This window comes from Narcine bancroftii, chromosome 4 (assembly GCF_036971445.1).
Source record: "Narcine bancroftii isolate sNarBan1 chromosome 4, sNarBan1.hap1, whole genome shotgun sequence".
Classification (NCBI taxonomy): Eukaryota; Metazoa; Chordata; class Chondrichthyes; order Torpediniformes; family Narcinidae; genus Narcine; species Narcine bancroftii.
Window position 1 is genome coordinate 189737551 of NC_091472.1, and position 15828 is coordinate 189753378.

The 15828-nt window shown below is 40.1% G+C and overlaps 1 protein-coding gene across 2 annotated transcripts in view; it reads right to left on the minus strand.

Annotated features, from left to right (window-relative positions):
* p2rx4a (purinergic receptor P2X, ligand-gated ion channel, 4a) overlaps positions 1-14645 on the minus strand; it is a 91049-nt gene extending 76404 nt beyond the window's left edge. Inside the window, exon 1 of one of the 2 annotated variants that reach the window (XM_069933316.1) lies at positions 14369-14645. In XM_069933316.1, coding sequence (XP_069789417.1) covers positions 14369-14499 — 131 coding nt within the window. In that variant the 5' untranslated portion in view covers positions 14500-14645. The remainder of the gene's footprint in view (positions 1-14368) is intronic. The other variant, XM_069933315.1, reaches the window with a different exon arrangement.
* Between the last annotated feature and the right edge of the window lie 1183 nt (positions 14646-15828).

Consider the following 15828-nt stretch of genomic DNA (forward strand, 5'->3'; position numbering starts at 1 on the left):
TTCCTCATGGATGCCAGTACTGAAATGAGAGTCCTTCCCCTCCATGCCATAGGACACCCGAAACGCCAAGTGAGGCCCAGCACTGAGGGCAGAGAACAGCACCTCTATACGAACTTATGGCACCTGCACCGTGCCACCACGGTTTGCTGGCCACTGATTTAAGTGGGCTTTAACTCTTGTGGCAGTGGCTCAACTGCTCCTGCGATCCCACTGCCTGCTGGTAGACTTAAAATGGCTGTGTTTACCGCAAGGCAGAACTATTTAGACGATGTCCCTGGGGGAAGCCAAACTAACGCCCCCCCCCTCACCTTGATTCCATCATGCTGTCCACAACGCTTACACACACATCCTGGCAGAGTTCCCCACAACCATGGCACCACAATTCTCCTCCATGGAATCAAAGCACTTGGTAAGGCACCTCATCCCTGCTCCACACCAGGGACAATTAAGAAATAAATACAGAGTGCCTAATGGGACTTTATTTTGTTTTCTCCAGCTAAGATCGTTCCTAAGAGAAAGATGGGGGCTAAGTTTGGCTGCACTTGAAATTAGTGAAATGGAACGAATGATTTGGCTGGGGAATACACCTAAATTTATAACTAAGATGTACTATGCTTTCTGGAATGAAAGTGCAAATCCAGGTTTACCGAGATTGAGAGAGAGATGGGAGTTGGATCTAGGTGCTCGTTGGAATAATGGAAAGATGTTGGTCTGATTGGGCACCATGAGATCTATTATAAATGCAAGATATGGATTAGTGCAATATAATTTTCTACATCAATTGTATCTCACACCACAGAAGTTGTACAAATCAAAACCTGAAGCATCAGAAATATGTTTTAGGTGTGGGATATAAATAGAAATGTTCTTATATGCCTTGTGGTCGTGTGTGACCTTTTTGGCAGGATATTACTGAAATATTAACAAGAATAACAGGGGTGGCCTTCATGGGCAACCTCAAGCTTTATCTTTTGGGCAACTTCATTGAAATAAGTAATAAACTAACTAAATTCCAAATTTCATTTGTTAAAATACCCTCAGCAGTGGCAAAGGAATGTATTGCTATTACTTGGAAATCAGATTCCCCTCTACATATACTACAATGAACTGCTAAAATGAATAGTTGCATACCTGTGTACAAAATTACATACAACTTAAAGAACAAATATGACAAGAATGTGGCCATACTAATGAGCTGAGCGGAAGTCTTTTGAAAAAGCTCTCCACAAAAAGTATTAAAAAGACTGTTTAAAAGCTCAAAAACCAGAATTTTATCATACAACTAGTGCTAAACAACCAAGGCAACCAAAACCAAAAACTGAAGAAATAACAACTCAGCCAGGAACATCAAGTGAAAGCCTGTTGAGGAGTCACTCAGCAGGGGCCTTGGAACCGGGTGAAGCCCGCAGAGCTGGGGAGTCAGCCCAAGACATAGCCTCCATCCTGAACATAATGGAAACTTTGTGCAGTCATCTTACAAGTGTGGAATCAGTGATGAGATATGTCAGAGAAGAGAATAGAGATTAAAGTTGTAGAAGACTTAAATGAGTCATTCAGAGGCTTAGCTGGACAAAAAGACAGGCTGAAGGCACTGGAAAAGCAAAAATATGGAACACAGAAAAAAAAGGACTGATGGACAAGATCGACCACATGAAAAATTTTAGCAGACATAACAATGTAAGAATCATTGAACTGGGAGAAAGAATAGAGGGAAAAGTCTTGGTGCTATGAGCCTAGAGGACCCCAAAACCCAGCAGCAATAGATATTCACCAAGACAAATGGTTACATAAACAAAAGTTGCTTTTAATTTTCTTTAAACATGATAATAGAATCAAACTTTAACTTATCACTATTGACTTCTAATTCTAAGTGCACGTGTATGTAATGTGTGTAAGTTCAGAAAAGTTCTTTGGCTCACAGTCCAATCTCACTTCTCATTCCTCCAAATTCACTGGTTGCAGGCAATTCTTATACTGTGCACAGAATTTAACATTTATAAAGTTCACCAGGCTTGAAAGGTAAATGTTTACCGCTCAGGAAGGTTCTTGTCAGTTTTCAGATAGAGATTCATTGTATGCTGACACCCACAACTGATTCCTTTTTAATCAGCCATTCCAGTGCCTTCTTGACAAAACTTGCCCCCTTCAGGGTTCTCCAGATGATAACCTCTTTCTTTCAGGTCACCACAGAGCGTCTTTTTGTTTCTTTTATTCCAAGTGAAACATCAGACAGTCAGTCCTCTCCTCTTGCATGAGCCACAAGGGCTTTGACCAGGCTGAACAAAGCACTTACAAACCTGTCTTCCAAATGGGGCTTTCCACAACCAATCCCAGCTGCTGTTGCTGGCTGTAATACTATAGAAGTGATCTCTGTCTCTCTCTCTCTGTTTGATTCTCTCTCCTTGCAAAACCACATGACCCTCTTAGAACAGCAAGTTCTCTTCCAGACAATATGCAGCTCCAACAAGCTTTTTCATCTGATGCCTTTTTGTAAACAACAATCCATTAGTGAAGTCTCTTGGGCACTCTCCATATCTCTTGCAAAGACTGTTGGCCCTGACTTGTCTAGCATGGGGCAGAGCTCCAGTATTTTAAATAAGATCTGTTTTAAAGTGTTTGTATGTGACCTATACAAACCCTTTCCAATTTATCTCCCAAAAACATAACTATATACTCTGTCACAGCATTGAGTTTCTTTGAAACATGAATCCCACAAATGCTGGGTCAAAATAAGTTAAATGCAAAGCTGCAAATTGAAAGGGTCCACCAGACCCTCAGACCCAGAGGAACCGGCGAACAGCAATAATGACCAGTCCTGGAAAGACTTTTAAGTTACCAGGAGAGAAATATGATCTTGGAAGCAGCATATAAATATTCAAAAAAATTAAAATGGCCCATTAGCGGTGGACAATGCAAAAGTAATGTTTTTCCAGGACTTCAGCCCTGCCGTGGTCAAACAAAGAAAGGAATTTGATGAGGTAAAGAGACAATTGCGATCTAAAAACTTTAAATATTCAATGATTTATTCAGCAACACTGAGGGCAGACATCTCCGAAGGTAATCGACGAATTTTCAAGAATAAAGAAGTGGAAGAATTTTTAAGAAAGTTATGAAAATATTAAAGACACCAGCTGAAAGGTCTGAAAAGACCATTTTAAAATGGGACTAACTGAAATACATATCTTTTTATTTATACTAATAGTTCTGAGCCTTCTTGTTGAAAGAAAAAAACATTGGTTTATATTCAGAGTTCTGAAAAGACAGAAAGGTGATAAGCAGCAAGGTAGGAACTCTGACGGTGAGGGGGGGGGGGGGGGCGAAGAGGAGCGATTTTAAAAGATGGTGCCAAAGGGAGGGTTTCTTCTTCTTTGGAAGAACCCACAGGCTTTTCTTGTGAGCTTTTGGGTACTATTGTCAATGTCACCGTGAGAGCTAGGGATGTGTGTGTGTTTCTTAAAGGGGAAATGTATGTGTTGGAAATTTCTTTTAATAGGGGAACATTACGACAGGATTTAGAAAATTGGGAAGATATTATTGTTATACAATATTTGTGTGAAAAATGGAATGGATAAAATACTAAAGTTTATTAGTCTTAATATTAATGGGATAAATGGAACAGTGAAAAGGAAGAGAGTCTTGGCATACATAAAGAAATTAAAAGTGGATATAATCTTTTTTGCAGGAAACACATCTTTCCAAATTGGAACATGATAAATTAAAAAGAAGATGGGTGGGACAAATAATATCATTTTCCTTTGTTTCAAAGGAAAGAGGAGTGGCGCTTCTCATTAATAGCAATGCACCAGTGTTAATAGAAGATGCCTAAATTGTTCAAGCTGGAAAGTATATAAATGGCACACAAAGATTTATGGAAAAGCATGGACATTTATGAATATTTATGTCCAAAATTATGATGATGAAGCCTTTATGAAGGACATCTTAAAAACAGCAACGAGAAGACAAAATATATTAGTTGGAGGTGACTTTTATTTCTGCTTGGACCCAATACTGGATAAATAGCCAAGAACAATAACAAGGGCAAAAGTAACAAAAACCACAATTTCATATATGAAAGATCTAAATCTTATCGATGTATGGAGGCAATTAAATCCCACAGAGAGACAGACAGACAGACATTTTTACTCAAGGGTGCATGACTCACATATAAAGATTGATTTATTTTTAATGTCTGCCCAATTAAAAAGTAGACTGATTAAAACAGAATATCTAGTGAGGCTTCTATCAGACCATTCTCCATTAATATTAACTATAGCAACAATGGAAAAGCAAGAGAATCTATACATGGCGTCTCAATACTACATTCCTTAAAAGAACAAATTTCTACACTTTATTAAGAGACAAATAGAAATATTTTGTGAAACAAATTTGCCATCTACTAACAATAGTTTGCTGATATGGGACATGCTAAAACCATATTTAAGGGGACAAATTATATCCTACATGAAGAATCTTAAGAGAGAACATATGGCAGAAATAAACAGTTTGACGAAGGATATTAAAGAATTTTTTAAAAATCAAAGAACAGGTCCACAAGGAGAATAAAGATTACTGGAAAATAAAAAGCTATGATATAATACAATACAAACATCTAGGATAGAAAAAGCTATATTAAAAACTAAACAACAATATTATGAGTTGGGTTAACAGGCGCACAAAGTTTTAGCTTGGCAGATTGAAATAGAGGAGCCATCAAGAATGATAAATGCTACAAAAATAGAAACAGACTCTCTAGTATATAAGCAAAAAGAAATTAATGACACTTTTAGACAATATTACACAAAACTATACAAATCAGAATTACTAGGAGATGAGAATGAAATGGTAGATTTTTTGCTGAATGTCGAACTTCTGAGGCTGGAAGAGAGAGAAAGGATAGAATTAGATACTCCCTTCACAAGGGAAGAAAATGAAAAGGCCCTGGGCACCCTACAGGCTAATAAGTCACCGGGAGTGGATGAATTTGCACCTAGGTTTATTGACAATTCAAAGAATTATTAATGCCTTTTTTATGGATGTCCTGGACTAAACTGTGGAAACACAACCTTCCTGGAGTCATTCTCAACCGCAATTATAACAGTGTTACCAAAAAAGAATAGGGACCCACAAAAAACGTCATCATACAGACCAATATCCCTGTTAAATGCTGATTATAACATACTAGCGAAAGCATTGACTAATAGATTAGGACAATACTTGCCAAAACTGATACACAAGGACCAACCAGAATTTGTTAAAAGAAGGCCATCTTAAAATAGTCTCATAAGATTATTTAATATAATATACATGAAATCAAAATCCAACTATTACAGTCTCCCTAGATGCAGAAAATGCATTCAACCATTTGGAATGGCCCTTTTTATTTCAAACACTGGAAAAATTTGATAATAGCCTGAACATTTAAAAATTGGATAAACATTTTATATCATAAATCACAAGCTAAATAATAACAAATAATCAGATGTCCCCTTGAGTAGATTGAGCAGACAAGGATGCCCCCTGTCCGCAGCGCTTTTTATTTTAGCAACTGAACCGCTGACAGAAATAAGAAGGGATCAGGATATCAAGGGCTTCAAAGTCAGGCAAAAAGAAAACAAAAATCAGCCTATTCCCTGATGATATGCTATTGTACCTTTCATAACCGGCTAAATCTTTGTAAAAATTACAAGTAACACTAGAAAAATATCAGGCTACAAAATACTTATCGTGCCATTAACAAATTTTGAATATGAAAGATAGCAACAAGGAAGTAAATTTAAATGAAAAACGGATGGAATAAAATATCTTGGAACATCAACTGACAAAAACTTGCAAAATCTGTACAAACTAAATTATGTTCCTCTTCATAGGAGGATAGAAAGAGACTTACAGAAATGAGAGACTAACTAATTATTTTGGTGGGAAGGGTTAAAGGCATCAAAATGAAACACTGCAATATCTTTTTCAATCGCTGCCTATTCTGTAACCCAAATAATAAGGTACCAAGAATTGCACTGGAAAAATTGACATGGGACTACAGACTCGGAGGACTTAGACTTCCAGATTTCAAAAAATATTACCTATCTACACAGGCTAGATTTCTCACAGCCTTCTTCATTGAAGTCGACCCCTCCCCTCTCCCCCGTCTTGAGTTCAAATGGGAACGTACTCAATGGAGGAGGGGGAAGCAAAGGACTGATCTATAAATGGGGTGTCAAATCACAAAAGAAAAATATGGATAACCCCATTCTAATATGATTAGAATGTGCCAAGAAATTAATGAATGTCTAGGAAAACAAGTAGGGATATCTATAAAAGCACCATTGTATAAAAAATGTGTTACTGCCTATGAACATGGGCAATAGAATGCTAAATTTGTGGTATGACAAAGGTATAAGATATATTAAGGACTGCTACACTGAAAGAACTCTTTTGTCATTTGAACAATTAAAACACAAATACAGAGTGGCCAATGGGACCTTCTTCTGTTTTCTCCAGTTTAGATCATTCTTAAGAGAAAGATGGGGACCAACGTTGACCCAACCTGAAATTGATGAAACTGAATGAACAGCCTGGATGGGGAATACACCCAAATTTATAACAAAAATGTTCTTTGCCCTCCAGAGCGAAAGTGCAAAACCAGGGTTACAGAAGTCAAGGGAAAGGTGGGAGTCGGATTTGGGTGGGGTGATTCCAGAAAGAAGCTGGTCAGATTGATGCAAGGACAGCATGACATCAATTATAAATGCAAGATGTGAACTGGTTCAGTATAAATTTTTTTTAACACCAATTTTACCTTACCACACAAAAACTACATTGATCAAAAGACGAAATTTCAGAGATGTGTTTCAGATGTGGGACTGAGACAGGAACTTTTCTACATGCCTTGTAGTCAGCGTGAAAGTGAGGCCATTTTAGTAAGAAATTGCAGAAAAATTAACCAAGATAACAGGAGTGACCTTCACGGGGGACCCAGAGCTATATCTATTAGGTAATTTCATGGAAATAAGTGACAAATTGACCAAATATCAAATCTCATTTATAAAAATAGCACTTGTGGTAGCAAAAAAAGTATCACAATCACTTGGAAGTCTGACTTCCCTCTACTCATAGCCTGATGAACTGCAGAAATGAACAGCTATATACCTATAGGGGAAAAAAAAAATCACATATCTTAAAGAATAATATGACAATTTTGTAAAGATCTGGCAGCCATATCTGGACCATATAGGGGCTCAGATACAGTAATAAAAAGGAACAAAAGAGGTATAAAAGTAACTATTATAAATAAAAAAAGTTTCCCCAACAGTACTCTATATTCTTTAAAAATATGTAAGCTCTGATGGTGAATGGATCTGTATGTATGGAAGGAGGGAGGGAGGGACTGTTTTGTTTTTGTTTGTTGTGTTTGTAAGAAAAAGTTTAACATATATTTAAAATGTTACTATTTTTTAAAAAAAAACCAAATGCGACATTTATTAAGATATGGCAACCATATTTAGATCATTATAGGGGCCCAATTGTAATTATAATTTAAATAATAAAAAGGATTATAATAAACACTGCAAAAGTAAGTTATGGGGTATATTATATTTTATATTATACATTAATAGATCTTTAAAAGAGGTCGATTGTGGGGGTTTAGTGTGTGGGTTACTCACAAACAGAGTAACACTTCATAAAATAAATTTCATTTTAAATGCAAGAGCTTTGCTGAAAGAGGGACTTCAAGTCCACAACTTTACAGAAACTTTGAAGAATGCCTATTGAAGACTTCACAAGTACGTGTGGAGTACTGATGCTGTGGACTTGAAGGACTGTGGACTGTGGGCTATTGTTTTTAAAGCAACAGATGGCCAGGCTCAGGAAACTCATTCTGGTGCCAGCAATCTGTCTGGTTGCAGTTTGCTGTTCTAAGAGGGATCATGTTGTTTTGCAAGCAGAGAGAGAAAAAAAGACAAAACAGGATTTCTCATTTTGAGAGAAAGAGAGAGAGAGAAAACTGAGTTCTGCAGTGGTTTTTGAAGGCTGCTACATGGCAAGCTGACAGGCTTGTTAAATCCCCATTATGAAGACAGGTTAGTTCAGCCTGTTGAAAAACCATTGTAGTCCTTACAAGAGGAAATGGATGGCTAGAGGGTTTCTTCTGAAAAAAGGGAAACAAGAGGAACTCTGTGGTGACTTGGACAAAGAGGTTATAATTTGGAAAACCCATAATGGGGCAAGTTTCTTCAGCAAGGGAGAGGTCATGTGATGCAGAGAGAGTAGGAGGCAGAATCCCAGAGCTCCCAAGATAGAATGAAAATGAATGAAAGAAAACTTCAAAAGAATCACCTGAATATACTTAAAGGACGTGGGAACATACCAAGACCATAAAAATTATGAAAAAAGTAAACTCCACATCAAAAAAAAAGGGTAAAGAAGCAACTTTGAATCTGAAAACCAATGTGAAGGAGCCTCATGATGAGAAAATTGCTGGAGCCATGTCGAGACCCACTGAAAGAACAGCCACTTAAAATGTGATGCCGGCTAAACTGGAGGACCCAGTCCTAAAAGAAGATGTTGTCCCAGGCCAGTGGGAGGAAGCCTTGGATCAAGTGGTGGAGGGTCAGAGTGAGCAGCCCAGTAGCGCGCAGGATCCAAGTGGCAGTCCCGCCAGGCACGAGGTTCACGATCTGGGGGAGTGGAACATTGCAGAGACAGATGCAAGCCAGCACACGAAGAGATCGGGAGGTGCCATTACCAGACCCGACCCAGAGGGAAACGTCACTTACCTGGGTCTTGACGGCGAGTCCAACCCCAGGTCGAGTGGAGCAGCAGGTCAGAAGGATCCAGGCAATGTCGGGCCTAGCATGAAACAGAGCCCTGGCGGAAGATCCAGCTTCAGGTCAGGTGGATCTGTGAGTGAGGTGGATCCAGGTGTGGAGGTGAATTCCAGCGGAGGGTCCAGTGTTGGATCAGCTGAAGAGGAGAGTGGCAGCAGCGAGTGCGACGAGGTTGGGAACTGTGGTGAAGCCCCAGGCAGCACTGGACCTGGAGAAGGGAACTCCCGAGGAGCCTTAGGGCTCAGGAGGAAAGCCTCAGTGGGGCTGAGAATCCTCCCTGTGTGATATTATGAAAGCACTCAACCTTATGGAAGTAGACTTTCCCATGCTATGGATAAAAGGGTTGAGGATATGGGGAAAAAGCTAGATAAAATGCGGGGGGGGGGGGGGGGGGGGGCTTACAGGATTAATGGGAAGGGTATCAGAGATTGAGGAAAGAGTGGAGGAAATAGAGGACATTATTAATAATATGGGGAGGAAAATAGATACCCTGATGAAAGAAAGGGACCGTGTATGGGGGAAGCTAGATTCATTTGAAAATTTCAGTAGGAGGAACAACATTAAAATAGTGGGGTGGAGAGAGGGGACTGAGGGACAGAACCCCTTATGCTTTTTTCAAAACGGGGATCCTCAAGGTGCGGGGTGAAGGCTAGGGAAGAGAGTGGAGATAGGTCCCTCCTTCTGAAGCCAGGCCTGGACAGACATCATACTCTGACCTGGTAAAATTATTACGATACCAGGAAAGGGAAGAAATACGGAGGGCAGTGGCAACTGGGGCTAAAAAGAGAGGGGGCCCCATGGAAATAAAGGGGAATGAGATTTTTTTTAACCTCATTATCAGTGTGACACTCTTAAAGGTGAGAAAGGTGCTGGAGTCAGGAAAAAGACTAATCAAACAGAAGGGCGATGAGTGTGTCCTGAGGTATCCAGTCACCCTGAAAGCGGATTTACCGGGGGGGGGGGGGGGTGGAGGAGATTTATTACAGACCCCGAGAGAACTCAATAAATGGCGGAAGATTTAGTGGGTAAAAAGAAGAGCCAAAATCGAAAGGAGAACTAATTCACAGAGATATACGGACTCATTGTGAACTGTAATGTATTCTAGTGTTTAAGTAAGAAGAAGATATGAAAAATTAGGCTATGATAAATGGAAGTGAACATTATAATTGTATTTCTTTTTGTTTGGGAGTGCAGGAGACTGAGGGAGGAGATGATGGGTACAAAGTGCACAACCTGCTGTTGGGGCAGGGGTGTTTACAACTGAAGGGAGGTGGTCACTGACCAAGTGGGTATAGCGTGGGACAAAGGCTGCAATGAAAGGGTGATAAGGAACTGAGGAGGTGTATGACTGCAAATGGTGCTTGTGTTTTTCTTTATTTTCTTTTAGTTAGTTATCTTAGTTTTTACCTTCGTCCTTGTTATTGTCCTTGTCTCTTATTGGTGAAACATGTCACCCTAAGTTATATACGTGGCTTCCTTTTCTATTTTATTGTGGTTAATTATTTTGGTTTTAGTTTTTATCCTCTGGGGTCTGGTGTGGCTCAGGCACTTGGGGGGGGAAAGCCTGATGTTGAGAGGCGGGGTGAGGAGGGATCTAAGGACAACAGAGGCACAAAGAAAATACTGTTACAACAACCCTTGGAGCAATGGCTCAAAGTATAAGATTTGCAAGTTTCAATGTTAACGGTCTGAACAGAAAGATCAAGAGTAAAAGATTTTTGACATACATTAAGAAAATGGGAGTGGCCTGGCCTTCCCCCAAGAAACTCATTTAACAGAACCAAATCATCAAAATTTAAGGAGAGGGTGGGTGGGCCAGGTGCTGGCCTCCTCATTCAGTTCAAAAGCAAGGGGGTGGCAATTCTGATCAGGAAAAATGTTCCAGTAAGAATGTAGTGTGACAGCGGATAAAACCAGTAGATTTATAATGGTACACTGTCAAATATACAAAGAGTCCTGGACCCTAATGAATTTATATACCCCCAACATAGATGATGAACAATTTATGCAGGATATTTTCCTGAGATTGGCAGAAGCAAAAGAGAATATTCTAATTGGGGGAAGATTTTAATTTTTGTCTGGACCCTGTTTTGGATAAGACAACAAAAAGAATAGTGAAAACAAGAGCAGCAAGTGCCACTATTGGCAGTATGAAGGAGCTGAATTTGTGGAGGCAGAAGCATTTGAAGGAGAGGGACTATTCCTTCTACTCAAAGCAACATGACTCCTACTCCAGAATAGATTATTTCCTGCTTCAGCCCATATAGCAGGTAGGATTATGGAATCTAAGTACATGGTGAGGCTACTCTCAGATCATTCGCTTGTAGTAGTCAAGATCGAGATGCCAGATAAGCAGGAGATGGTATACAAAAGGCAGCTTAATGCATTGCTGTTAAAGAAACCAGAGTTTTTTCATTAGAGTGCAAATAGATTTGTTTTGTGAGGCCAACTGTACCTTCATGCCAGATAAATTCCTTTTATGGGACACCCTAAAAGCCTATTTGAGGGGTCAAATAATTGTATATACTAAAACAATAAAGAAAGAATACGAGAGTGAGGTGGGCGAATTGGAACAAGAAATCGCTCGTCTAGAAAAGGACTTTCAAAAATAAAATCAGGCTCAGAAAACCAATATAGGGTACTAACAAATAAGATAATGATATATAACACACTCCAAACATACAGTATTGAAAAGGCAAAGATCTAGGCAAAAATATTATGAATTGGGGGAAAGAGCCCATAAGGACCTGGCATGGCAGTTGAGAGCAGAGCAAACCTCAAGAATGATCAATGCAATACAACAGGGGATGGCAGGATTTCTTACAAACCAAAAGAAATTAATGACACCTTCCGGAAATTTTATGAAGGTTTATATAAATCAGAATTGGAAGGGCAGCCAAATAAAATTGGTGAGTTCCTGTTGAAGACAGTTGCCAAACTTGGATACGAAGGGACAGGAAGGTTTAGATTGTCCCTTCATGGAAGAAGAAATAGTGAGTGCATTGAATTCATTGCAAATCAACAAGTCTCTGGGGTAGGAGGAGTTTCCACCTGAATTCTATCAGGAATTCAAAGATCCGTTGATACCTCTTCATATGGAGGTGATAGATCAGGCAATGGAGACCCATAGACTCCCGGAATCTTTTTCGACAGCAATTATTACGAGGATCTTGAAGAAAGATAAGGACCCATTAATGTCATCTTCCTATAGACCTATTTCACTATTAAATGCAGACTATAATAGCCAAAGCCCTGGCAAATGCCTTGCCAATCTAATTAACAAAGATGAAGTGGGCTTTATTCAAAAAAGACAGGGGGTAGATAACGTGGGCAGAATACTAAGCATAATACATCTGGCGCAAACCCGAAATGAGAAGGATCTCATGGATCTCAATGCAGAAAAGGCATTTGATAGGTTAGAGTGGGACTTTTTAAGTTCTGGAGAAAATAGGGCTAGGGCCAACTTTTATAAATTGGATAAGGGCGCTATACCTTGCGCCCAAGGTGAAAGTTGTGACCAACAAGCAAATTTCTTCATCCATCCCACTCACAAGATCAAGCCGACAGAGATGCCCACTATTTCCAGCTCTGTTTGTACTGGCTATGGAACCGTTGACTGAGGCAATCCATCATGATCCAGACATTAAGGGTTTTCAAGTATGCCAGGAAGAACACAAGATCAATTTATTTGTTGATGATGTACTGGTATATTTGATAGTCCCAGTAAATTCCTTGCCAAAACTGCACTCTACTTGGAAGACTATGGGGAAGTCTCTGGGTACAAGATTAATTGGGATAAGAGTGAGATTGTGCCACTTACGGGAGGTGACTATAGCCAACGTAAAGAAAACTGGTACCTAGAGTAGCTGCAAAATGGGATCAAATACATAGGAGTCAAAATAGATAATGATCTAAATAATCTGTAACAAATTAAATTACACCCCCTTACTGAGAAGGGTCGAGGAGGACCTATCCCTGCCCATAACACTAGTGGGTAGGGTCAACTGTGTGAAAATGAATGTGTTGCCAAGACTCCAGTATTTTTTTCAGACCTTGCCTGTGGCATTGCCCATGGTTTTTTTTCTGGCCTTGTTCTCATGTTTAAGAACATTCTTATGGAATGGGAAGGTAGCCAGGGTCTCTATGGAAAAATTGACCTGGGACTATAGTCTGGGTGGAATACAGATATGAGACTTTAAAAAAATATTATTAGGCAGCCCAGTCGAGGTACGTCTCCTCACTCTTTGGTGGTGGGGAGGACGTATCATCCTGGGTACAAATTGGACACACACACATTGAAATCACTTGTACAGTGTTACCGCCAGCAGAAGCAGCTGGGACTGGAACAGGACAAGCTGGCAAGCTTATGGAAAGCCTATTTGGAAGACGGCCTGGTCAAAACCCTTGTGGTTCATGCAAGAGGAGAGGACTGGCTGTCTAATGTTTCACTTGGAATAAGAGAAACAAAAATGAACTCTGTAGTGTCCTGAAAGAAAGAGGTAATTATCTGGAGAACCCTGAAGGGACAAGTTTCTTTGACAAGACACTGATGGAAGTAAATGTACAACAAAACTCTCTCTGAACACCGACAAGAACCTTCCTGAGTGGTAACCATTTACCTTTCAAGCACCTGGTGAACTTTGTAACTGTTCATTTCTGTGCACAGAAATAAGAATTGCCTGCAACCAGTGAACTTGGAGGAATGAGTTTGGACTGTGAACCAAAGAATTTTTCTGAATTTACACACACCACATACTGAGAATGAGAAGTAAGTCAATAGTGATAAGTTAAAGTTGGATCAATTTCCATATTTAACGATAATTCAAAGAAACTTTTGTTTAAGTAACCATTCGCTTTTGGATTTTTGGGTCCTCTGGGCTCCTAACAATCGACATTGTGTCACTACGCAATTTTTAAAGATTGCTACATGTTGAAGATTCTAACCACATGACACATCATCTTGAAAATACAGTACAAATTCATTCCTTCTCAGTGTTAGATTAAACAGCACCATATATTTATCGGAACTCTTCATGGAGACGAAATACCACCATCTTCCAAGGGCAATCAACAAATGCTCGGAATTCGCAGACCGGAATGAAAACTGGGACTCAAATTTCTGTGGTGAAGCTTCAACTCAAAAGCATCTCAGAGGCCACACACACACACACACACACACAAACTACTCCCGCTGAGTCACAGTCGACGCCGCATCGATTTCAAAATATTCTATTGAATTTTCACAGAAATCCACCGTAGCGTTTTGTGTCCATGTCGGTAAATGACTAAAGATCCCTTCGGAATTTCGAAAGAGAGGTTGCAGCCGCTATTGTGCAACCTTTGGGGGGCGGGCGGGGAGGGGGAGGGGGCGGGCGGGGAAGGGGAGGGGGCGGGCGGGGAGGGGGAGGGGGCGGGCGGGGAGGGGGAGGGGGCGGGCGGGGAAGGGGAGGGGGAGGGGGGGATAAATCACATCATGTTCATGATCCCCAATAACTTTAACTGGTTCTGCGACTGTCAAGAACGAAAGCGTTTGAACTCCAGCTCACCCAACAACGTAGGCAAGAATTGTTAACTGAATGAACCTGTTCACGATTCCGACGGTTTTGTTTTTGATGAGGACGATCCTGGGAGTATCATATTCCAGAAATGAATCACAAAGTGAGGTACAGGACTTCATCGCTGCGGCCCCGATGACAAGAGAAGCGAGAGTGTGGGGGTCTGCACATTCGAGCCCGTCCCGCTTGTCATGTGATTCGCGCTGAATCCCGCCCCGAATGTGAAGTAGCTGTTTGACGGTGCCTAGTCTCGTTCGGTTGTTGTTCACCTTCCAGAAATATAACGACGCGAGCCCCCTCCCCTCCCTCCCCCCCTCCCACCTCCTTTACGGGAAGTTCCCGTGGGAGGGGGTCTCAGTTTCGTAGATGTGCCCCTGACTAGTACAGAGGTGCGTAACTTTTTTTTTGAAGACTTTATTTAAAATTTTATAACATGAATACAATAAAGAATTACATTTAAAGAAAAATTTTTTAAAAATTAAAATAGTATGATTACAATCTTTCTTTGGCTTGGCTTCGCGGACAAAGATTTATGGAGGGGGTAAATGTCCACGTCAGCTGCAGGCTCATTTGTGGCTGACAAGTCCGATGCGGGACGGGCAGACACGGTTGCAGCGGTTGCAGGGGAAAATTGGTGGGTTGGGGTTGGGTGTTGGGTATTTCCTCCTTTGCCTTCTGTCAGTGAGGTGGGCTCTGCGGTCTTCTTCAAAGGAGGTTGCTGCCCGCCAAACTGTGAGGCGCCAAGATGCACGGTTTGAGGCGATATCAGCCCACTGGTGGTGGTCAATGTTGCAGGCACCAAGAGATTTCTTTAGGCAGTCCTTGTACCTTTTCTTTGGTGCACCTCTGTCACGGTGGCCAGTGGAGAGCTCGCCATAGAACACGATCTTGGGAAGGCGATGGTCCTCCATTCTGGAGATGTGACCCACCCAGCGCAGCTGGATCTTCACAATATTAATAGTCTAACTTAAAATTAGTCCAACCCTCCCCCCCAAAATAAAGAGTGAAGAGTTAATAAAATTAACAATATTATATATGAAAAAAAAATACCCACTTACAAAAACAAATAAAACTTAACCTAAAAAAATTCTAACAAAAAAAAATTGTCAATACTAAAATATCACGCTTAAACATATATTTAAATCAAACTTAAATGCATATAATTAGCAAACGGAGTCCACTTTAACTTATAAAAAGACATCTTATCCTGAATTGAAAAAGATATCCTTTCCATAGTCAAACAAAATTTCATTTCCAAATACCACTTCTCTAAAGTTAGTATATTTCTATCTTTCCAAGTAAGTGCTATACATTTCTTAGCCACGACTAAAGCTAAATAGATAAATGAAATCTGATAATCCTCTAAACCTAAATCAATTAATGATTGCATGTTCCCTAATAAAAATATATCGGGATCTAATACAAGATGAATATTATATAAACTGTTAAAA